This window comes from Macrobrachium rosenbergii, chromosome 51 (genome assembly GCF_040412425.1).
Source record: "Macrobrachium rosenbergii isolate ZJJX-2024 chromosome 51, ASM4041242v1, whole genome shotgun sequence".
Lineage (NCBI taxonomy): Eukaryota > Metazoa > Arthropoda > Malacostraca > Decapoda > Palaemonidae > Macrobrachium > Macrobrachium rosenbergii.
Window position 1 is genome coordinate 45,463,162 of NC_089791.1, and position 26,361 is coordinate 45,489,522.

At 37.3% G+C, this 26,361-nt stretch overlaps 1 protein-coding gene across 5 annotated transcripts; it reads right to left on the reverse strand.

The window, feature by feature from the left end:
• Positions 1-115: 115 nt before the first annotated feature.
• LOC136833361 (uncharacterized) lies at positions 116-25,922 on the reverse strand. 5 transcript variants are annotated; one of them, XM_067095395.1, is made up of 7 exons: positions 13,714-13,825; positions 10,454-10,598; positions 7,914-7,974; positions 6,732-7,478; positions 6,196-6,279; positions 4,676-4,873; positions 116-2,176 (listed from the first exon to the last, which is right to left on the reverse strand). In XM_067095395.1, exons 3-7 carry the CDS (start codon positions 7,947-7,949, stop codon positions 1,655-1,657), a joined length of 1,587 nt encoding a protein of 528 aa, XP_066951496.1. In that variant the 5' UTR covers positions 7,950-7,974; positions 10,454-10,598; positions 13,714-13,825; the 3' UTR covers positions 116-1,654. The 5 variants fall into 5 exon arrangements, with proteins under 5 accessions (XP_066951496.1, XP_066951495.1, XP_066951493.1 ...); XM_067095394.1 differs by lacking the exons at positions 10,454-10,598; positions 13,714-13,825 and adding an exon at positions 25,602-25,922; XM_067095392.1 differs by lacking the exons at positions 10,454-10,598; positions 13,714-13,825 and adding an exon at positions 15,412-15,547.
• Positions 25,923-26,361: the final 439 nt, after the last annotated feature.

Genomic DNA, 26,361 nt, shown 5'->3' on the forward strand with positions numbered 1-26,361 from the left:
CATAAGTACACATCTGTCAGTCGGTCATGCTTTATACATTTATTCTCTGCTGTGCAGGATTCCTTGTAAAACGGCAAAGTAAAAAGATAGAAAGGATTTTATTGAAACTACATGAGAAAATAGTGAACTTTATTTACAGCAGCAATACTAAATAGTGAACTTAATTTACAACAGCAATACTAAATTGTGAACTTTATTTACAGCAGCAGTACTTAATAATGAACTTTATTTACAGTAAAAGTACTAAATAGTGGACTTTATATACAGCAACAATACTTAACAGTGAACTTTAATTACGGTAGCATTACTAAATAGTAACTTTTATTTACAGTAGCAGTACTAAATAGTGAACTTATTTACAGCAGCTGTATTTAATAGTGAACTTTATATACAGCAGCAATACTAAATAATGAACTTTATTAACAGCAGCAATACTCCTACAGCAAAGCAGTTTTTAAAGTTTATATAAATTATTTGCCACATTCTAAATTAGTTCAGTAATCAACAGGAGGCCGCACAAAATGAGGTTTTGGTTTAATATACGGAAATAAATTTTCTTTTCACTGATTCCTCTTCTTATTCTTGTCTTATTTCTTTTATTGCTATGTCCTTAACAGGAAGAGCATTTTCCTTATTTTATTTCCATATTGACATTACATCACTAGTTATTCTAAAGTTCCTTCGTGTATGTTTGTACATTTATGTGCTGAAATTAAAGGCTATTTTTCATTTGTCAAATCCACTTACGTTGTTTAGGTAAAAGCGTTTATCTCAAATATTTACCAATTAAAGAAGATCGTCTCGAACCCGGAGTTAATAATGTTTTTAAAACTCTTGGAAAACAGAAGGCATGTGTACAATGCCGCACCCCGTGTCTATTTCCAGCCATTAACATGCATTGCAAAAGCTGATCCAAATATTTTCAGCTTTATTCGATCCTATTCGGGGTCTGAATACTGGTTCTGTTAAAACTTCTGAATGATTATTGTTAATTGACCCCATGCAGACGAGATGAGGTTGAGCCTAGGGAACAGAATGCTGTGGGTGGGGGAATATTATGGGCAGGATTGGGGATGTGGTGGGTGGGGGCCCGGTGGAGGTTCGTGTGACGTGGGACTGGAAGACATCTTCATAAATCTTAACGATAAATGAAATTCACATCGTTATTTGGACGATCCTTTTGTTCTTCCCAGTGAATATGGCTCTCTCTCTCTCTCTCTCTCTCTCTCTCTCTCTCTCTCTCTCTCTCTCTCTCTCTCTCTCTCACAGACATCATCGTAAATTATACCCATAACTTCAATTCACATCGTTATTTGGACGATACTTTCGTTCTTCCAGGTGAAAATAGGCCTCTCTCTCTCTCTCTCTCTCTCTCTCTCTCTCTCTCTCTCTCTCTCTCTCACAAACACACACCGAGAAAGGGGTAACTCCATTAGTACCCTCCAGCCGAATTCTCCCAAAATTGAATTTCCTCAACTGACAGAGATCAGATGGAGACGGAGATAACGTATGCAAATTCGCGATGAAAATGTCATTTAGCGGAGGCTACCGAATGCGTCTCCCGCCGAGAGGCAGAATATCACCCTCGACGTTCTGGTGTCGGAGGATCTGTAGATGTTGGGATTAAGTCTGCCAAGCAGACTGCAAGTGGCCATTACAGCGGGATCATAATACCGCAGTCAGTCACATTCACCCTGGTGATCCGGCCATCTTTGATTGCTGCATTGAGGACCGGCAAGCCGTCCTCCACTTGCCCGAAGATGGTGTCGTCCCGCTGGGCTGATCCGGGATTCCTTGTGCTAATGATGAACTGGGCGCTGCAGGCGTCTCCCCAGCTGCCGGCCGCCATGACCGACCCCGATACCTGCCGTCTCCAGTATTCGCCGCCGCGTTTGAGGCCTGGAAGGAGCGAGGCCCCCCCTGTGCCATTGTTGTGCTGATAGTCGCCTCCCCTGACGAACTCCGAAGGAGCTCCTCGGTTACCAACGGCCAGCAGGCGTGTGTTGGCGTATGTCGGGCCCCAGAGGCCCGTGCACAGGAGGGCGAACTGCCTGGCTCGCCCCGTGTCTGCAGGTTGTAAGCGTATCTGAACTCGGCCGTGTTCCGCGCCGTCCCAGCCGAAGTCCAGGAATGTTATTGTTTCTTTGGTGTCCGCGAGCTTGTAGATTTCGTTATACTGTAAAAGAGAGAGAGAGAGAGAGAGAGAGAGAGAGAGAGAGAGAGAGAGAGAGAGAGAGTGTGGATTAGATTTTAAGCTGAGTTTAGCAACTACATTAAAAATGTTCATGATATTTCATCTAATTTTTTCCAGTACAGTAACCCGAAGCTAAGGGCATTTCTATGTGAAGTGCATAAATTACCCTAACTTTCTTCATAAGAAGGGTTTTCTAATTTAATTTACAAATCTTTAAAAAAAAGTGAAAGTACGGTTTAGATTTCAATTTGAGTTTAGCAACAATATTAAAATTGTTCATTATATTTCATTTAATTTTTTCCCATATATTAATCAGAAGATAAGGACATTTCTGTTTCAAGTACATAAATCACCCTAACTCTCTACATAAGAAGGGTTTTCTAATTTAATTTATAAATCTTAAAAATAAAGTGAGAGTATGGATTAGATTTTCATTTGAATTTAGCAACGGTTTTGAAAATGTTTAAGGTATTTCATTGAACTTTTTCCTTTATAATAACTAGGAGCTAAGGGAATTACTGTGTCAAGTACATAAATTACACTAATTCTCAACGGAAGCGGAAAAGGAATTTTTTCTAATTTCATAAACATTCCCGTAGGAGGTTAGTGCCGTCAGTGCACCTCATGCGGTGTACTGTAGGCACTGCTAAAGGTTCTTTGCAGCGTCCCTTCGGCCCCTGACTGCAACCCCTTTCATTCCTTTTACTGTACCTCTATTCATATTATCTTTATTCCACCTCGCTATCCTCTTAACAAATATTTCATAGTGCAACTGCGAGGGTTTTCCTCCTGTTACGCCCTTCAGGCCTACCTACTCTCAATTTCCTTTCCAGCGTTGAATGACCTCATAGGCACCAGTGCTTGGCCCGTGGCCTAAACTCTATATTCAAATCAGTCTATAAATCTAATTGATGCACTCATTACGCGAGTCCGAGAGGACCCTTTTCGCTGGTAAATTTAATTTAGCTGCTTATGATGAAAGAGGAGTGTCGAGAACTGTAAGAAGAGATTTCCCCGACATTCAAGAACAGATCGGCATTCACCGAAAGAAAGTCCAAGTCCAGGTTCTCTCATTTTAAATTCATATTGTCGCCTGAGTAATTGAATTCTGTTATACGTAAAAGGAAGTTAGAAAGTCAATTCAGTATCCAGAAGCTTTTGAGTCTTGTCATCATATTTTTTCCACTTCGTACATTTCCTCGATGTCTTTCCATCGTCCGACTACTTTGACCTTTAATCTTACGATGAACTTTGACCTTCAAATGTCATCTAAACTCGGGCTTCAGTAAATATTTGCTCCGAAGTTACTGCTTGATAAACACACACTCACCTGAGCGTTGTGTACTCGTGAATGAAAGGTGAAATGATTATTCCTTTCAAGTAATAGAAAACATCGCTTTATCAAAAGAATGAAAAGGGAAAGTTTATGTAAGTTTAAGAATCGGAATTTTTAACAAGGAAAGGAGAGAAAGTCTTGTTTTACTAACGTAGTCAGGTGTTGTTTCTAACAAACGGAGGTCTGGTCAGTGAATGGTTAGATGACCACTTGTGACTAGCAACAACCTTTGGGAGTCACAACTTGTGACTATAATAGCAACCCCACGGCCCATGAAGCTTTCAGCCACGGCCCGGTGGTGGAATGTCCTGTAGCGTTGCCAGACGCACGGTCATGGCTAACTTTAACCTTAAATAATAAAAACTACTGAGGCTAGAGGGCTGCAATTTGGTATGTTTGATGATTGGAGGTTGTATGATCAACATACCAATTTGTACCCCCTTTAGCCTCAAGTTTTTAAGATCTGAGGGCGTACAGAAAAAGTGCGGACGGACAGACAAAGTCATCTCAGTAGTATTCATTTACAGAACTAAAAATTGATGTTTTTTTAAATATTTAGCAATCCTTGAGAATCTGCTTTGAGATGCAACTTACCAAAACGAGGCCATGAAAGCCAGCAGACTGCGTGATTGAAAATATCTAAGAGTTTAGAAAGATTTGACTATAATTGATTAAAAAATGTTTTGTTTCGGTTTTAAATTTTTCTTGGGGATAAGCGAACTCAGTCGCGTTATTTAAATACTGTATACAACTTCTAAAGAAAAATAAATTTTTAACTTATATTTTTAAAGAAGTAAGTGAACTTAATAGTAGTATTCAATTACATATTTAGATAAATATATATTTTTGTAAAGAAGCAAGTAAAATTAATGGTAATATTCAATTACATATGTATAGTTTTAAAGAAGTAAGTAAACTTAATTGCAATATTCAATTAAATATGTATATTTTTTAAAGAAGTAAGTAAACTTCACGGCAGTAATAAACCACAAATATATTTATAAGGAAGTAAGCAAACCTAATCGCAATACTCAATTGCAAATGCGGTTTTTACCTACTAACACCACTGGGAAATCTTTTGTCCAACCTAGCTTTTCATGGCAAGCAAACCAAACTGAAGCTCAACACCGATTGACGCGACTTACTGAAAGAATTGTAGCATCCAGTGGAACCTCCCTTTCTTGGAGGTGGTGAAGGCAAAGGTCTTTCTGTCCATGGAGGCTTACTTTGGCGAAGCGAGGTCTTCCTTCTTCTCCTTCTCCTGTCTTGTGGTGTAGAGCAAACACTCGACCGTCTTTCAGAAGGGATTTTACTCCCTCCCCCATCTCCAAGAGGTCTTCCACCTGTTGAAGAGTTGAAGAGATCAGATAATTGTTGGTCAGGTTTTTGCTGGAGAAGAGACAATCACTGGGAGTTTTTCGCCAGAGGAAGTTGTATTGATTATTATTATTATTATTATTATTATTATTATTATTATTATTATTATTAGTAACTTCCATGAATTCGTCAATATGTGAAACAAGTTAAAAAAGTGTAAATGATAAATACAGAAAGAGTTAATAAACAAACAGCTGAATGTATATGCATAAATCAGCAGATATAATATAAAAAATGGCAATGGATCATGGGTTCTTAAAGTAGCATTGAATTGTAGGTATAGCTATAGTATTAGAAGATGGTTGCCTGGATGTTACTGGAAACTATTTTCTTATTTTGCTGGTTTAATAATATTTCCTTTCATAAGTCTCGGAGGCTTCCTGAAATTGATTTTCCTCTTTTTCATTACTACTCTTTCTTTATTCCTAATACCCTGCTTTGGAGTTCTGCCCTTGCTTCCTCGTTTGCTGATTCATATAACATCCTATATTTCAAGAGGCCGAATCTGTAGCTTTCTTTGGAGTCAAGACCCACTTTCTAAAAAAAAATTTTATGCTACCACATCTGTGTCTGTGACATACAGTCTAGGCCAAGATTGGTCTCCGCTTGGAAGACAATCTTATTCGGAACGCCAAGGAAAAATTGAAATAAAAATAGCCATTTACTTCCTGACTTCTTTCTGAAGATCTAACTCTTCCCCCAACCCCCTTATTCCACCCATGAACCCCCCACCTCCCTCTATCTCTCGACAGGGCGAATGTATTTTTGTTTTTCTTTTTTCTTGTGCCGAGTCAAGCTGTAAATGTTAGCGAAAGTTACGAGACCCTACTTAAGCTTAATTTGAATATCATTGTGATAAAATGAAGCTTCAAGGCGTCGATTTGTTGGTCGGTGAATCAATGAACCACTCAGAGGTTTTTATCATCTGAAGTAATACGAATATGACACAGCATATTCATTAAGCAATGATATCTTTAGATATTATTATTTTATTTCAACTAAATCTCTCTCTCTCTCTCTCTCTCTCTCTCTCTCTCTCTCTCTCTCTCTCTCTCTCTCTTCTATACTGAAATTTTAAATCGAGACTGCCAATACTTCTTTGCCTCTCTGCCTCTCTCTCTCTCTCTTCTACATTAAAGTTTTAAATCGAGACTGCAAATACTTCTTTTGCTCCTGTATTCTCTCTCTCTCTCTCTCTCCTTTTCACGTCTGGCTATTTCCATTAATAACCCTGCGCGCCGCTCTCCTGAACAGGGAGAAAGAGCTAAGTGAAAAGACAAAGTCTTACCTTAATGGATGATGAATGGCGCGAACGTTCGATGTCGCCTGTCAAAGACGTCACAGACAGAGCATCCCGGGTCCTTGCCAACACCTGTGAGGCACAGAGAGAGAGAGAGAGAGAAGAAAGAAAGAGAAAGAAGAAGAGATAACTAAATGGATATTTAGTTTATTTCCATATTTTCTTTTCATTTAATAAAGTATTCTGGTAACATTTGTAACTGAATTTAATTGTAATTTTCGTAATTGAATTTAAGGTATTTCCGTACATGTTGTTGAATGCGGTATTTATAGGTTTGAATTATTAGGAATGCAAAGACATAAAAAAAACCTAATTATGTAATAACTATTTATAAATTTTATAGCTGTTCCAACGAATTCATGGATTATGTATTATCAGTGCTGAAGTGATAAGAAAAAAAGTTGTAAGGTTATCTCACACCCAGCTCTACCTGCCTGAGTGCAGGAAAGGCAGAAACAATGAACTATTGTTGTTACTGCTGGTGTTGTTCCAGGTATCAATTCCCAAAAGTGTCAGAGACCCACCTCTTGTGACGCCTTGGCAGCCCGGTCGTCTGAAAGGGTGACCTTGCATTTTTCCAGCCAGGCGTCTTGTATGCAAATGCATCGGTCGCACTCGGCCAGGGCTTGGTTCATCTTTTCCTTCTGGGTGGGCATCAGGGACAGGCTGAGAAGGGAAGCCGTCAAGCCGAGACATTTCTCAATACCTTCTTGGCTCAGCGTTGACAAACACTCCAGCTTTTCCTGAAGGAGGAGTAAAACGGCTGCGTTCTCTTCGGACAGTTTCTGAAAACCTTGACGACGTTGCTTGAGCTCCTCGGATTCTATTCGCTTCAGCTGCTCTTTGTGCTCGTTGATGAGTGCGCTCGCGCGCCTTTTGCTCTCTGACAGTCTGTCGCCCATTTCACGGTAAACCGAAGACAGGTTCTGGACGCGTTCGATTTGCTGTCTGACTGAGTGTTCAGGTTCCTCCATTCTACTCGATGGCTCCGTCTTTCCAGGTAATGTCGCGTCACCTCCGAAAGATGACACCTGCCTTGCTTTCAGTTTCCTCATGAGGGATTCCAGGCTGAAATTGGCCGGAAATTGGCTGGCACTGGTGGCATAGTGTCTTTCACGGCATTTGGGGCACGAGACGTGCCGCAACACAATCATCTTGGCAATGCATTGTGTGCAGAAGGTGTGGCAACAGGGGAGGCATCGAGGTCTGCGGTTTTCGGAGTTGAAGGGACACGAACAGACGTCGCAATCTTCTGGGTTGTCTCCCTCATCCTGGTGAAAGAATAGAGGGTGTATATGTATATATTATATGTAAGGTATATATATATATATATATATATATATATATATATATATATGTATGTATACACTATATATATATATATGTACAGTGTCTGTGTGGATGTGTAAGTATAATGTGTGCCAAGATTTCTTTTTACTTGTGTGAAAGAGTGTAAATAACTGTACATAAGTATCGCAAATTCTTATTCATTTCTTATTCCAGATTTCTTTACAATGAACCTCTCTCTCTCTCTCTCTCTCTCTCTCTCTCTCTCTCTCTCTCTCTCTCTCTCTCTCTCTCTTTGAATGGTATTAGATATGCACATTATAACAGAACAATGTTGACCTAGTTACAACAAGGTATTGTCGTCACAGGGTCGATGTTATCATTTCACAGGATAATGCCAATTATGTACTAGTACTTACTTTACTATCACCACTCTCCGTGTACTCGACCTGCATGATGCCGTGATAATTCGAATGGAACCTGTGAAAGATGGAGTTAATAATAATAATAATAATAATAATAATAATAATAATAATAATAATAATATAATAATAAGCATCTTTATTTCAGCATAAGTTATATCCATTAATAATTAATGAATAGGGAAATATATTCATCAATGAGTCGTTTTCTAGAAGGCGGCGTTAGGAAAATAGAGGGAATGCTGAATGCTAAAACTTCATTACACGGCGCCATTCATGTTGCACAAATATCATACATTTCCAGATTGCGTTCTCATGTTAATAAGAAATATCAAACGGTTTGCAAACTGTATGAATTGACTACAAAACCTTTAACATTGTCTCCAAAGATGCCCCGTTGTGGGGCAGTGCCATCAGTGCACCTCACGCGGTGCACTGTAGGCATTATTTAAGGTTTTTTGCAGCGTCCCTTCGGCCCCTAGCTGCCAACCCTTTCATTAATTTGACTATATCTCCATTCATATTCTCATTCTTCCATCCTACTTTCTACCCTTTGATAACAATTGTTACATAGTGCAGTTGCGAGGTTTTCCTCCTGTTGCATCTTGAAAACCTCCTTTACTCTCAATGTCGCTTCCAGCGCCGAATGATCTCATTGGTCCCAGCGCTGGGCCTTTGGCTTAAATCTTATATTCCTTTTTCCTTCCTTTCCAAAGATGCAATTCCTTCAAGTACTCGGTGACATAAAGCGTGTATTTTGCGTTCATACTCCTCGCCTCAGCAGCAGAAAACGGTGACTAGGTGAATTTACCGACAACGATATAATTTTTCATATTTGCATTTACGGTTTGGGAAAGTCGCCGTGGTTTTCCGTCCGGTATTTCTGAGCAGCGTTTTAAGATTATTGCATTCACGAGCATGATGAAAATGGTTGTTTGGAAATGTTTAAAAGGCTGTATATCTCATTTCTCATAGAAGAATGTGCCTTTTAAATTTAGATGAATGTTCAATCACGGTGGCAAAGTTGAAATCGTGTGTAAAAGACAACCAATAAATTTTGATCCAAACACTTTAGAATGATGACTGATTAATCACTTAGCAATAAACATGGATCTGAAAACACGCAAGAAAAAAGTTACGTTAAGAGAATCAAAATAATGATCAAATAATGATAAATAAAGGGTAAAGCAGCCACTCAGATGAAGACAAAATAGCAAAGAAATTAAATTTTATTTGAAGTGCTTTTTATACCAAGTGGATACTAGTCAGATGAATGCTTGCATCAAAGGCTTTATTTACGTATGTAAAAACGGCAGTGTAATAACCATTAAAATTGCAGATAATTCTTTCATACTTTTTCCTTATTTCTCTGTATCCTTAATTTTACATTAATGCTACTCTCGGTTAACTGTGAAAACTGGTTCTCTTCTATCTCGTTCGTAAAATAGGACAAGGTTTTCTCCCTAGCTTCATAAAACTAAACTTGTATAATGCTGGAAACAAAGTTTAGAGAAATGCAAACGAGAATAGGTCACAATGACGCATGAGAATTTTTTTCCTTCTTATCAATATTATCATCTTTCCTCGCCTAACAAACTTGAAAGACTGATGCAAACGGGAATGGTTCTTAGTAACACCAGAGACATTTTCTCTCCTTCATATCCTTATTATCATCTTTCTTCTTTTTCTTCTTCTTCTTCTTCTCGGGTGATCATGAAAACCCTGGGACTCCTGTGGCGAAGACTTTCCAAATATGCAGTCGTTGTTGCCTTGAATATATTTTCCGAAACGCTAAAAAGGAAAGGTGAAAACTCTCCATGTTTGGTTTTCAAAATGAAGATACCGTGACCTGGGTCTCTCTCTCTCTCTCTCTCTCTCTCTCTCTCTCTCTCTCTCTCACACATTTACAGCGTCTGCAGTTTTGGTTTATATATATATATATGTGTGTGTGTGTGTATGTATATATATAATGTATGTATGTACAGTATATTATATTATATATTTATATATATATATATATATATATATATATATATTATATATATATATATATATGTATGTATATATATGAAATGTGTGTATACCTGTATAAATCTGTCTGTCTATCTATCTCTATCTATCTGTCTATCTATTTATCTGTCTATCTATACATATATAACTTTAAGATTTTATATATATAATTAAACTCTACTATAGTTCTCAATAATTCATGCAAAATATACGGGTTACAAATGTCCCTGATCAGTATACCGTCAGAACTCGCGTTTCTTTTGAAAATGCAGCTGAACCTTATCTCTGTTGTAGTTCTGGGTTATCGTCGACAGTCTTCCTCGAAGTCGATAAGAAAAGTTATTATGTTGTCAGTTAAAGTGGCCTTATACCAACATGGCTCTTGCTCCTGTAGCAGCCCGTAGCAATAAGCAAAATCTCGAGATGTTAAAAACGATAGTTTTGATGCAAAACTTAACAAGAGAAGGCAATATCGAACAAGTAAAAAATGCGCCGAAGTTTCCTCGGCGCAGTTGAGTTTTCTGTACCGCGCATAATGCTGTATGAAACTCTCAGCCACGGTCCATGAAACTCTCAGCTGCGGCCCATAAGACTTTCAGCCACGGCCCGGTGGTGGCATGCTTTGTTAGCACCTATAGCGGTGCCAGACGCACGATTATGGCTGACTTTAACCTTAAATAAAAAAAAAAAATACTGAGGCTAGAGAGCTGCAATTTGGTGTGTTTGATGATTGGATGGTGGGTGATGAACATACCAATTTGCAGCCCTCTGGCCTCAGTAGTTCTTAAGATCTGAGGGCGGACAGAAAAAGTGCGGGCAGACAGACAAAGTGCGGACAGACAGACAAATAGCCATCTCAATAGTTTTCTTTTACACAAAACTAAAAACTTATGCCCAAATGCGCACAGATCGAAAATGCACTTCGATAAGTCTTGAAAATTTCCTGGGCAGCCAAACAGATAAGTAACGAACCAGAAATGATGAGAAGTGAATAAATCACTAAGAAAACTAACCTATAATAAGTAAATAAATAGAGAAATAAATAAGTAAACAAAATAAATAGATAAATATATGGCCAATCAGCTTCCTCTGACAGCATATCCGGTCTCGGCAGTAATCTTGAGTTTATCTTTTCACTTACGTATAATACCAGCCGTGTCTTTAATACCAGCCATGTCTGCAGGGAGCTCTCGCCGGATAATAAGTTGACATTCCTCGAGCCGTTGGATGGTTTTTGAAGAAGTAAATAATATGTTACGAGTGCGCTAAGTTGCACTGAAACCAGCAGGGTGCCCGGAGAGAGATTAAGTATCTTTATTTGGAAGTTAATCGGCATCCTCTTCTTCTTCTTCTTCTCTCTCTCTCTCTCTCTCTCTCTCTCTCTCTCTCTCTCTCTCTCTCTCTCTCATAAGCAGTTTACCTACCTATCTATATTTCTCCCCTTACCTCGATTGAGTTCAGAATCCTTTTATTTGGTTTGTAATTTCTCTCCATCTTTCTCAAGCAATTTGTCGGCGTATTTACATGTCTATACTTCTTCTGTGACTTTGAAAGAGTTTAGAACACTTTTATTTGGCTTGCAGTCTCTCTCTCTCTCTCTCTCTCTCTCTCTCACAGATATTAAAGGCCAAATAAAAGGTCCTAGATTCTTTCGAGTAAGAGAAGAAATATTTACCTCTCTCTCTCTCTCTCTCTCTCTCTCTCTCTCTCTCTTTATCTGTTCTTGTAGATATCTCTGTCTCCCTGTCTATCTGTCACAACATGCCCAAGAAAATGTTGAAAATAAACCAAAATAATCTCTAACCAACGGTTCAATACGTAGAAAAGTCACCAAATCTCGAAAGACGAAATAACAGCGTTAAGAGAAAGGAAGCTGCGGGGCGGGGACGGGGCGGGGCTTAATCGTATTTTAAATACCAGACTAATTCCCCAAAGATTCTCCACGTGACATTCACGAAAGAAATTCCCCACTGCGCAGGACACTTCGTCTGGTCCAGGGTGAGGCGTTGCGTGAGAATTAGTAAGAGCAATTTCCTTTTGCACTTTACCCCGTAAGGGGTTAGTGCCGTCAGCGCACCTCACGTGGCGCACTGAAGGCATTACTTAAGGTTCTTTGCAGCGTCTCTTCGGCCCCTAGCTGCAACCTCTTTCATTCCTGTTTACTGTGCCTTCATTCATACTCTCTTTCTTTCCACCCTCTCTAACAATTGCTTCGTGGTGCAACTGCGAGGTTTTCCTCCTGTTACACCTTTCAAACCTTCTTACTGTCAGTTTCCCTTTCAGCGCTGAATGACCTCATAGGTCCCAGCGCTTGGCCTTTGGCCAAAATTTTATATTCCAATTCCTTTTGCATTTTAGCGAGGTGGAGATAATGATTACAACAACAAGATTAATAGTAATACTAATAATAGAATTGGTTACTACTACTATTAGTAGTATGATGATAACATTTAATAATATAAAAACTAGTACCCTTATAGACGGTTACCCTTGTCCAGTCAGTGGCTGCGTTGAGGGTCAGGTTAATTAGAATTGTATCTCCTAAAGGTGCTGATAACTGATCATTTATAGCAGAACTACCAGAAGAAAAATTAAGGAGGTTCGCCAGCATAACAGCACAATAACATAAAAGAAACTGGTTTAGAAACAAAACGCAAAACCGACGTAGCACTAAAAAGAAAATCAAGAGAATAAACAAGTAATAAAAAATGCGCCGAAGTTTCTTCGGGGCAGTCGAGTTTTCTGTACAGCCGCTACAGCGTTTAATCAAGGCTATCGAAAATAGACCTATCTTTCGGCGGTCTTGGTATAATGCCGTATGAGCCGCGGTCTATGAAACGTTAACCACTGCCCGGTGGTGGCCTATCCTATATCGTTGCCAAAAGCATGATTATGGCTAAATTTAAACTTATATATTGAGGCTAGAGGGATGCAATTTGGTATGTTTGATGACCGGAGGGTGGATGATCAACATAGCAATTTGCAGCCCATTAGCCTCAGTAGTTTTTAAGATCCGAGGACGGACAGAAAAAAGTGCGGACGGACAGACAAAGCCGGCACAGTAGTTTTCTTTTACAGAAAACCAAAAGGAGTGAAAGTAAAACCGGAGATGAGAACTGAAAGAAAAGAAAGGAAATTACAAAGCAAAATAAAACGTAATTGATTGACATTAGAAAGCACATGATATGAATCAACTCACGGTTACTTTGTGGCGCCAGTGACTTCCTGCCTCAAATTACAATGAAATATAAGTTACTCGCAGTTGTATGGTACACTTCATGTTTCCTTTTATAGGGCACACTTCATTTTTTCATTCTATCCTTTTTGAGCCAGTGTGGAGATAGGGTACCATAGTGTGTACCAGGTATCATTGAAGGCAAAAAGCCATGAAGTTATTCACAGAGCAAAGAGAAATTGCTTTATGCAAATGTATATTGGTGTTACACATCAAAGATTTATAGAAGCGCTGTACAGGAGACACGAAATGCCACCGGGATTTACGGTTAACTGGAACATTAATACACACAGATTTGGGAAATCGTAAAATATACAGATAATTTGAACACACTACAATGTACTAATCTTAGGAACATATAAATTACTGTATAGGGATACCTAAATCGCTATTAAAATGGCTTTTCGATTACTGAATTTATCAAGACTGAAACAAAACAGTTTCGACTGTTAGTCTAATAGTTGTAGCTATCGCAATTTATATCTGACTAAAGTGGTCTTATAGCAGCAGCAGCACGGGCTCTTGTCCTTTATAAAAATCCCAAATATGCACCTTGAGATATCCGGGACGAAATATCCACAAACGTAAATGTCACTGACTAGGAATAAGACGTGGGCACAACTTTCTCACTAGACAAGTGAAGCTGTAATGAGGAATCCGCTCGGAAATTGGGAGCACTGACTGTGAGAGACAACACCCACTGATAAACAGGGCCTAATGGTAGAGGAAGATACTGATAAGGGTGAAGTTGTTAGGCAGATAAGTTAAGTTATCGTATATTTACAGGACAACTACGAAGGGATGTCTATAAATATCCTCGGTTAAGGGAGATAATTCTTTACTATACTTTGTTCTTGGAAGTCCAGAAAATGACGGAAAAATGTTCTTGGAAGTTCAGAAAATGATGGAAAAATGTTCTCTGAGGTCCAGAAAATGATGGAAAAATGTTCTTAGAAGTTCAGAAAATTATGGGAAAATGTCCTCTGAGGTCCAGAAAACGATGGAAAAATGTTCTTAGAAGTCCAGAAAATAATGGGAAAATGTTCTCTGAGGTCCAGAAAATGATGGAAAAATTTTCTTTGAAGTTCAGAAAATGATGGAAAAATGTTCTCTGAGGTCAAGAAAATGATGGGAAAGTGTTCTTAGAAGTTCAGAAAGTGATGGGAAAATGTTCTCTGAGGTCCAGAAAATGCTGGAAAAATTATCCCGGAAGTCCAGAAATTGACGGAAAAATGTTCCCGGATGCCCAGAAAATGATGGAAAAAATGAAGGTGCATCGAATAGTAAATTGTAAATCATGGCAGTTCGATAAGTTGGGATAATTTTCGATGCAAAGGAGGAGATATTTCTTTTATAATACTTCATTTATATCAGTTGGAAAGTCATGTGGTCGTAGTTTGCTTTATATAATAGATGAATGTAATTGTGCATATATTTATACATTCACGAACTGCTTTAGATCCGCACAAATAAAAAGGGAAATACACATATCGAACAATACTTACATATGAGGAAAATATGTTTCGGTGAACTGCTTCAGCACAGTTGCACCACGTTTCGAGAAGTTTTTTCGCCTGCCCAGTTACTTAAGAACATTTATTTTGTAATTTAGGGAGGAAAACTTGGAAAAAACAGTATTTAGTACGACTGTTACAATCTTTATGACTGCTTTCGTGACTTTTAATTTTTTTCCTTTCAAGCAACGTCTGTGGCATAACTTTCATTTTAAAGTTTCAGCTTGTAACCCTCACGTATTTATGTGTACACACACGCATATATATATATTGTTTATATATGTGTATATTATATATATATATATATATATATATGTATATATATATATATATATATATATATATATATATATATATATATACCATACAAAACACACACCATACACACATATATATATATGTATATATATATATATATATATATATATATATATATTATTATGCATATATATATTATAAGTGGTTCTTAAGGTTAAGTTATAAGAACATTTTTCGTCTTCAAATATATACTACACATATATATACCGGTATATATACGTATATATATATACAGTATATATTTATATATATATATATATATATATATATATATATATATATATATATATATATATATATTTGAAGACGAAAAAGTGATTCTAACTAAACCTTAAGAACTACTATTCCGATAGCATTCGCAACCCTGATCATGGAAAAAGGCATCGATGCCATTCGAATTGTACCAACAGCAACCTACCTGATATTTGAAAACGAACGAAAATCCACAAGTTACGGTAAATCCTTCCCCTCATTCCACTGCCACTATGAACTGCCTCAGGGGGCCAACTGTGCTGCCTTGAATTAGGGCGTACATTATTATTAGGGCAACGAAGGACTGTACAGGATGTGCCGTTTACTGCGTTGCTCATAATCACGCGGCCTTTGTCAGCGTCTTCTGCAGGCGAGGCGCTTAAAAGCGGTTTCGTGTCTTGATCTCGTCTGGGAGGAAGGAAGGTCCTTGGAAGGAAGTTAGCTGAGTGGAGCAAAATGGTGTTTCCGTCAAGTGAGTCACAGCGAGGTACCTTAATCTCTCTCTCTCTCTCTCTCTCTCTCTCTCTCTCTCTCTCTCTCTCTCTCTGTGGACATGTCCTTTGTCCCAGACTATGGCAGGTGCCAGAAGAGTTGAAAGACCCAGACCTACTTGGATGAGAACTGAGACGGGAGGATGGAGATAGGTGGAGATTTGTGGACGATAAAGCGCAAAAAAGTTAAAGAGATGGAATGTCACATTGGCCCCTTGCGTCGCACTTTTGGCGTTGGAGGCGATGATTTTTATTTATATTTATAATATTATATATATAGGTATATATATATATATATATATATACTGTATATATATATATATGATAACTATCTATATATATATATATATTAATATGTATATAAATAGTATACCTTAGTTTAACCAGACCAGTGAGCTGATTAACAGCTCTCCTAGGGCTGGCCCGAAGGATTAGATTTATTTTATGTGATTAGGAACCAATTAGTTACCTAGCAACGGGACCTACAGCTTATTGTGGAATCCGAACCACATTGTAACGAGAAGTGAATTTCTATCACCAGAAATAAATTTCTCTAATTCTTCATTGGCCGGTCGGAGAATCGAACGTTGGCGCAGCAGATTGCTATCCCAGAACGATACCAACCCGTCTGATGAGGAACTATATGTATATATATATATATATTTATATGTATATATATATATATATATATATATATGTATATATATATAGTATATATAAATATTTGTGTTTTACATATTTATGTTTATATATATACATATGTTATAAGGAGTTAGAACGAAAAAGAGATGCCCAACCCTAGTGTCTCTATCGACCTCTGCACCTCATCTTATTTGGCCATCTTGGGATTCCTCCTTCCCTCCCATATTGCACAATCAACACTGCACAGGATGTGGCCTCATAAATTCCTGCCCTATTGGGAGTCTGACGCAATATATGTCTGTTGATCAAGCAATTTGCATGTACGGTACGCGAAGTCAAATCGCATATTTTCACTGTCGATTTTTTTGGGGGGAGCCTTTTTTGATCGTGATGTCTTCTTGTCATGGTTGAATTGGAGCCTTCTGTAAATTAAATACTTCATTTTTAATGTTTCTTAATAACATTGTATAAAGTCGAAACGTACGTTACATTAGTTATACCTGTCATAATCGGGATGTAAAGTTGTGAACATGCACTGTATGTGGTAAAATTATGTGGTAAAATTACGTGGGACAAGATTCAACACATGAAATACACTATACATGCATACCTGTGCTTGCTCCGAAAATACAGGTTGCTAAATGTGTCTGTTTATCAGTGCATCTGAAGACCCGTATCCATTCCTTTATGCATCGTTGTGAAACTAAGCCCTTACTGATTGTATTTTGTAGAAAGAGCTTTGTGGTGATGGAAAATGTTGAAGCCCTTTTCAGTTAAGAATCTGAATGCCATCTAACATTTCTGAAATGGGTGCAGTCATTGTTTGTCATAAACGATGAAAGAGAGACATGTACAAACGAATAAATAAATACGTAAATAAAAATATGTGCTGTAGACTTATAATGATTAAGATAAGGCTGTCGTTCCACTTCCTCTGATACTTTCATTGCATATTGAAAAAATGGGCTAATAAAATCGGATATATATATATATATATATATATATATATATATATATATATATATATATATATATATATATATATATATGTATATATATATAAATTTTTTTTTTTTTTTTGCAATCATTTCCCGTTCTGAATCATTTCGGAAACAACGTTACCGTCTGGTATGTTGCTTGCTTTCAAGCGTATCCTCTTGATTTCCTGTAGGTGTCAGCTCGACCACTTGTCTGGCCAGCGGTTGCAGCGGATATCCGAGGCTGTGATAAGAATGACGTCCTCATCTGATAAGCTCAGGTCATCCACAGGTAAGACATTTCTCAATTATTATTATTATTATTATTATTATTATTATTATTATTATTATTATTATTATTATTCAGAAGGTGACACCTATTCATGTAGAACAAGCCCACGAGGGCCATTAATTTGAAATTCGAGCTTCCAAATAATGCGGCGTTCATTCAAAAGAAGTAACAGAAGGTAATGGGCAATACAGAAAGAGCATTAGTAGTTAATTTTAACAACGTGATGCGTTAATCAGTTTACTCTTAAGTCATTAATTAGATAATGCAAATATTGATAATAGATGATTATTATGTCATAATGGCGTTTATCGTTAATTATGACATTATGTGAGCATTGCATAAGAATGAGTTTTTTTTTTATCTTTTATTTAAAAATGTTCGGTGTACAATATACACAGTCTCGAGTTGCAATATTACATGAAATTTCCTGTAACAATGTTTCTCAGTACCTCACTTTAAACCTATCTTAAATTTGTCTTTCCTTTATTATTTTTATTTTACAAATGTTCATCATACAACATTTACCTTATATTTAATAACAATTTTCTTTAATCTGCAACCATACACAATTCATTCAAAATGATTTTGTAACACACACCTTAGGAATTTGAGTATGTCAACGAATAGTAAAAGTATATAGCTGAATAATGTTTTTGTTATTATTATGTTCATGATAATCCTAAGGTGTATTTCACCTATAATAGTTGAACTTGGAACCAAATGCATTGGTGTAATATACTCCGTCATAGACGGAAAAAAAAAGTTACCTAGTGTACGTCCGTTTGTTGGTGTACGGCGTGCACTAGCAGAATGGAGACCGGAGGACTTGCTGCCTTTTATTTGACAGAAAATAATGAACGTGTTTTCTGTTGAACCGCACCCATTGTTCGTTGCTCTCCTCATCGGTAGTAATGAAATATCCCCTTTGACTTTGTGCACCCAGACGATTTTCATATCGTGGGCCTTCTTTGTTCAGGTCTTCCATTTCTGAGTAACCTTCTGCGTTCTGTGATGAAGTTATACGTGTCTGACTTCCTTGTTCTTCTTTTATGTTATCTAGATATTTATATAATTACATTGTATGTAAACGAGTTCGTTTATTGTTTATTTCATTACTAGTGCTTTCTTTCTCACCAGTGTAGGTTTTCCCCAATGAAATTTCCGTTATTTGGTGCCGATGACCTTTGCTCTGTTATTTGGTGTCGATGGCCTTTGCTCTGTGATGCCTGTTTGTCATCAAACCAGTCGACCAAATGTACAGAATCTTCCCTTTAAAATAAGCATTCCTTTATCAAACCTTATATTCAACCTTTCTTTGGTTTCCGTTGGAAAAAGATCCTTGGTGTATGATGATAGTTCAGTATGTTGTTTTAGTATGTTGTAAACAAAACTTCTTAAATATCTTTGTAATTGAATTTACATTTTGATGACGATTTGAAAAACCCCAAAAATTGAATGGGTGTTTTGGAAATTTTTAATTAAAACGTTTCACACAGAAAGGCACGACTCGAACAAAAGATCCTTGATGTATTATAAAATTAGTTTAGTATGTCGTGAACAAAACAGTTGGGATATCTTTGTAATTGAATTTACATTTTATGACGATTTGAAAAACCCAAATGTTGAGTGGGTGTGTTAGAAAGTTTTAATTAAAATGCTACAAAAAAAAAAAAGGAACGGCACCATTCTGGGTCAGGGCGGAAATGACAGTACGGAATGACTGTACGTAAGCACTCTCTCTCTCTCTCTCTCTCTCTCTCTCTCTCTCTCTCTCTCTCTCTCTCTCTCTCTCTCTCTCTCGGATATTGGGTAAATAAACTCCTAAGTAAATTTACTGCTACGTATGGCAGACGTACTGTACATAGCTTATATAAAACTCATGATCTTAATCTTAGCTTCGTTGCATATGGGAGAAGAATATGTCTTTAATGTGTTTACAGATATATTTATGGGAGTATCATGTTTTGAAAGGCTGACGTGAGGAAAATAATAAGTGGGTCAGTGATTTAATAAGATATTAGGATAATAATACTAATTCAGTATTTTTTTCCTTTTTTGGTTTCAGTGCCTTTCCTCTTTTTTTTTTTTTTTGTTTGAAACCCTTCCCCTCCTTTGGTATTGTTGTTGCTTTCCAGTTTTCCATATTAATTTCATAAACGTATACATGACATCAGAATGATAGTATGATGAAAAAGGTTTCTAATGCGATATGCTTGAACAAACTCACGCGCACTATATATATATATATATATATATATATATATATATATATATATATATATATATATACACATATACACAGTATATATATTACATATAAGATATATATATATATATATATATATATATATATATATATGTATATATATATATATATATATACATATGTGCATGTATGTGTGTGTGTGTACAGCGCGCTTGTATTAGCTCACTCTTTAAAGAGGGTTCAAAACAAGAGTAAGGGTAAAGGTGGCAGACACACACACACACACACACACACACACACACACACACACACACACACACACACACGGAACTCTGTGCTTGCTTTACAGTTGAATTATATATGAAGACACCTTCGAAAAACAAAGTCGCATATGTAGCGAGTCACGATAACTCCCACAATTATATTAAACCTACAAGATAAAATAGTAAACGAATTTGTCTTTTAAATCCACCTGTACCAGAAACAATTTTATATTATCACATGGTTCCAAAAACAGTTTGTTTTAATACCTTATTGTACCAGAGACAGTGCAACCAACCACTGGCGAAGGTAATAAGATGGAGTAGAGGAGCGTAGCATAACCATTTCAAATCGACGATTCGACACAGGGTCTGGGCACGCCGAAGAAGAACAATGCCCCGATCCCTTTAAGGGGATGAAAAATTTGTTTTGTCCTTATTGGCAACGTGGCTGGTTAACCGTCCGATAATACTCTTGTAGACTTCCCGATGCATTCGTGTATTGGATTTGTCAGTTGTCTCCGTCCATTTGATATTAAGGAACCCGTCATTCCTACATGGGCAGGTCCTGTTAAGTCTCCCATCAGTGAGTGAGGAAAAAAAGTCTGCGAAGCTTTGGAACTTGAAAATGGAGGGTATCCTCAAGTCTTTGGAATCTTGAAAGGTACTGGTTAAGCAATTTTGGATGATAGGAAATGGATTGAAAAGGCAAAAGTCAAGGAAAATAGGTACTACAGGTTACAGTTCATGCCATAATAAACATCCACATTCAGAGTTAACTTCGTGGCTAATTTTTCAGTATTTTTAAATTTTGTTTTTATTGAGCCTCTATCTAAGAGTCATTGCTTCCTACGTTAATTACTCTGTGAACATTACGAAACCAAGAGTCAGCCGGTTAATCTGGTCTTCCATTTTCCGCTCCCCTTAGAGCACTCTCTTTCTCTCTCTTCTTTATATATATATATATATATATATATATATATATATATATATATATATATATATATATATATATATATATATAGTATATCACACATTACCACAGGTGAAAAATAAGAGAGACAGGGTGTAGGTCTTATTTTTCACCTATGGTAGTGTGTTATAAATGAATCACGTACAAAGTGATTATAATCATATATATATATATATATATATATATATATATATATATACATATATATATATATATATACATACATACATACATACATACATACATACATACATACATACATATATATATATATATATATATATATATATATATATATATATATATATATATAACAAAGACATGTAGGATGGTCACCATCATCGAAAAGCCCACTAAATGTTGTATATTTTGTAAGAATTAAGGTAGAAGATGGCTCATTTTTCAGTAGCGCAGAGCCAGTCCCAAACGAAACGAGTTTCTTTATTATTTGTTCATTTAGACTCAACTTCGAACAGCATTTTTTAAGATTTACTTATCAGTTATTTTTATATCAGTATTATCCCAATTCTGTGCTGAAGTTTTTTAAGATTAACTTATCAGTTATTTTTATATCAGTATTATCCTAATTCTATGCTGAAGTTTTTTAAGATTAACTTATCAGTTATTTTTATATCAGTATTATCCCAATTCTATGCTGAAGTTTTTTTAAAAGTTATTATATCAGTATATCAATTCTATGTGAAGTTTTTAAAGATTAACAGTTCTTATCAGTATTATCCCAATTCTGTGCTGAAGTTTTTAAGATTAACTTATCAGTTATTTTTATATCAGTATTATCCTAATTCTATGCTGAAGTTTTTTAAGATTAACTTATCAGTTATTTTTATATCAGTATTATCCTAATTCTATGCTGAAGTTTTTTAAAATTAACTTATCAGTTATTTTTCTTATCAGTATTATCCCAATTCTATGCTGAAGTCTTCCAGGCTTTAAGGTAGTATTATGTCCAATATTATTTTATTGAAATTAAGTATAGTGGTGTTTCGGCCTTAGTACAATTTGCATTACTTGTAACTGTTGATTTTGAAGATGCAGTAAACTGTGTAGGAATTCAGAACGAACATTTTGGAAAGGCAAACGCATGCCAGCGAAAGTATTAACCCATTACCGTTCACATTTCATTATTCCCCAGTCAGAAAAATCCGCGACAAGCTTGTTTAGGACATGGCGCATATATTATGCATAATCGTCCCTTTAATTGCGCGCGGGCTTAAGCCTCAGAGCTTCCTTACCTGAAGAATGACAGTGTCGTCAGGTAATGGCTTTGAGAAATTGACTCGCCCGATAAGGCAGTCCGAGTGAGTGTCCAGGATGAAAGCGAACCGCGCAAAAAAAAAAAAAAAAAAAAAAACACCATCGTCTGAAAAAAAAAAAAACTTGGGAGGGAAAAAAATCAGTCTAGGTTGTTTACACTGTGGCTGTGTTCTCGGGACGCCGTAAACCCCGCGCCCTTCTTTTCATTATGACTTCCCAACAAAGGATAAACCCACCATTTAAGTACCGGGCGGGAGGGCGGTGTCGCGCCTGCCTACAGGACCCTTGTCACTTTCGGCCGCCTGTAAAGCGATGTCCGGGGAGCAGTTATCAATATTCCTATCAACCTTCCTCCCTACCCCTTCCCCCCCACCCTCCACCTCCCGCCCTTATTCCGCTCCGACTTTTCTTTCTGTTTGTCTGTCTGTCTGGCTCTACCTGTCTGTCTCTTTTTTTTTGTGACAGAACCAGTCAGAAAGTAGCTATTTGTTTTTTATTTGGTTCCCTCAACAAAGTAGTCATACTGATCTGTGCAGAATCTTTGCGGTTTACTTCAGCTTATTTGATATCAGTTGTGATTATCTCTCTAATAAGTGCATGTTGTGATAACAATGATATATCAGAAAAATAACACTTTCCCTATGTTGCTGAAAACTGAAATGGAAGGGGTATGACATTATATATATATATATATATATATATATATATATATATATATATATATATATATATATATATATACATATATATATATATATATATATATATATATATATATATATATATATATGTGTGTGTGTGTGTGTGTGTATTTTCCTTTGTCAGTAGTCCTACGATCAGTGCTGAAAAGGCAGCTTTGTGCGATATGACACACACTTTGTCAGTAGTCCTACGATCTGCTAAAAGGCAGTATATAAGTGTAGTATATATATATGTATATATATATATATATATATATATATATATATATATATATTTAAAGTGAGCAAATGTATATAATATTTACATATATATATATATTATATATATATATATATATATATATATATATATATATATATATATATATATATATATATATATATATATATATTTAAAGTGAGCAAATGCCTGCAGAAGAGATGAGCATTGCTGTATGTTGAAGGGGCGGGGCGGGATTTGATTTGATGAGAAACTGCCTTGCGTTCTCGTAGCGGTTAGTGGATTATGTGAAATAGCAGTTATCAAGGAAGTTAGCCTATATCCTGGGTACATCATGAATTCACTATTTAAAGGATAAATATGACAGCTAATATTGTCTCGTTTTTTCCTCTTTAGCCTCTACCTATTAGGCTGATTATAACTTCTTGGAAACCAGAGGTGCTCGAGCTGATTCGATTCCTGAGCGTTCCAGAAAGCTTCAGACACTTTTCATTAAATCACTTTGTGCCTCTGTGGACCCGAGGGGGTAATTATTTAACCCGGTAGCTTTTCGATTGTGCTGGGTAGGATCAATTCAGGGCAGGTCATGGGACTAGCAGCCTCATTCGTAAAGACCTACTGAGAACCGGAAGGCTGTCACCTGGAGGTACCCTCATAAATAAATAAATAAATATATAATATATATTTATTATAATAAAATCCGAGTGGACCTGATCTTGTTTGTCCTCCCCCGGGTGACAGTGGGGGAGACATGACACAGCCCCCAACCCCCTGTAAACCGGTTTGTCCGTCCCAGGTGGGGGCTGGGTAGGTAGGGGAACGGGAGGGTAGGAGAGACATCCGCCCTCCTCCTGCAAACTTGTTTGTCCGCTCCTGGTGGGGTGGGGTAAGTAGGGGAACGGGAGGGTAGGGGAGACAGCAGCACCGAGTTCCAGCGCTCGTAGCGTGCCAACAAGCTCGTATACATATAATATATATACTGTATATACACATATATATTATATATATAGACTATATACAGTATGTATACATTGTTAAAAATTCAGATTTTTATATTATAAGCGTTGTCAAATACTAGTACTGAAAAACTTGGATCTCTCTCTCTCTCTCTCTCTCTCTCTCTCTCTCTCTCTCTCTCTCTCTCTCTCACCTAAGGCGTAATTTGTTACTATTTCTGTACTGAAATGGCAGGCGTCATGTACAAATTTCTCTTTAAAAGGGTGTTTTTACGTTGCAGCGTAAACTTGCGAAATATTTTTCTTAGTTCGAAGGTCGAATCGTGGGTTTTATTATCCTTTGGGTGACTGATGCCCGTTTTTCTTTTCTTCGTGATATTTAATGTTGAAATCGAACAGTTTATGGACCTGTAGACCCATTAGTAAACTGGAAATAGTCATATACCAGATGACTGGAAAGACTTCACTTTATTTGAAAATGATTAATCAAACTTTTCATTCAAACATATCTGAATATATAATACCTTTTCCCCAAAGGCAAGAGTATGTCCCTTTATAAAGTTATGAAATGAGGAACTATCATTTGGATGGTGTGCATTGGAAGTTTTGATTAGTTTGAAAACAACTCTCTGCGTTTGCAAATAGCAAGTTTTTTTGGTAATTTTTAAAAACGTTGTTATTGTGATGTTGGGTAGCTACCAACATAGACTGGGAGGGTCCTTTGAAATGAATAGATTCTGAAGTGATGATTAATCAAATGTGACAGATTGTTGCAGTTTACAAAGGAAGATAAATTCCTTGTGTCATGACGGTAAACATACAACTACTTCTGCCTGCAGCAGGTAATTGGAACACGACGTTTTTCATCTCCCGTGCCCGGGAAAGACGATACGCAACATCGAACCACACCAGTATACCCTAATACCCCGTGGCCGATACTCAAGACGTCCTTCGGCAGTGACTCTCCTCCCCCTCCTCCTCCCTCCTCCCCCACTCCTCCCCCTCCTCCTCCTCGTCCTCCTCCTCACCCTCCTGGAATAGTCACTTCAAGAATGTTAAGACGCACGGACACTCCTTCACAATTGCGTCGTGTTCGGAAAACTCACGCGAGTGTTTATTTTTTCATTTAAATTGTTCCTCTGTACTTTGTTATTTTCAATTGTGCTTTTTCATGTTCCTGTCACATTTAAACATGAACATTTACGCTATATTGAGGGATGACCTGAAGGTCAGATATCCTTCGGCATGCGTATGTCCGTTTTATGCGTATTCTTTAACTGAGACTTAAAAATCACTGTTGAAAATCACAAAAACAATAACAGCAGAGCAAACTGTACAATCTACACCTAGATTCTAAACATACCTCAACTCAAAATGCTTCCATCGATGGGTAGATCGTCTTTCCAGAGTTGATTATAAGCAGGAGTTTTGACCTTGCTGAAAATTGATACGCGTCAATCCATAGGCTGCGGTCGAGACGTCCTGATGGAAAGCTCTTGGGTGTCATCACTCACTTACGAACACGTACTCACGCACGCATGCATTCCCATCGCGAGAGGAACTCTTAAGAAGGCTAACACGATCACTGTGTAAACAAAACCGTCGTGCACCTGTTGCTTCTAAACTGGCATGACCTCGTCGACTGGACGGTGTTCGCGAGAGACGCAGTACTAGTGACGGACCCATCATAGCCTTCTGATGTCCGAGTGGCCTTGGAGAGCGAAAGTGGCCTGTGCGATCGGTGGGTACTTGATAGTACGGGCACGTCAGGTGGTTCTTCAGGGCATGGACAGATTCCCTTAACAGCACTCTGTACACATTTAAGATCCAGGTAATTGTATATTGTATAAAGTCATCAAGTAAAATACAGAAATGTAGCTACTGAATGTAGCAACGAGGAACATGTGAACAGGGACGCCGGGCATTTGAAAAAGTAGGGCAGTCATCAGTGTCTCAGTGGACTGCCTATTTGTGAGAGTAGGTTTGCTGTGCGCTGACCTTCTCGTGGTTGAGATTGCATTTCCTTAAATTCTAATAATCTCTCTCTCTCTCTCTCTCTCTCTCTCTCTCTCTCTCTCTCTCTCTCTCTCTCTCTCTCGTACATACACAACCACACACTATGT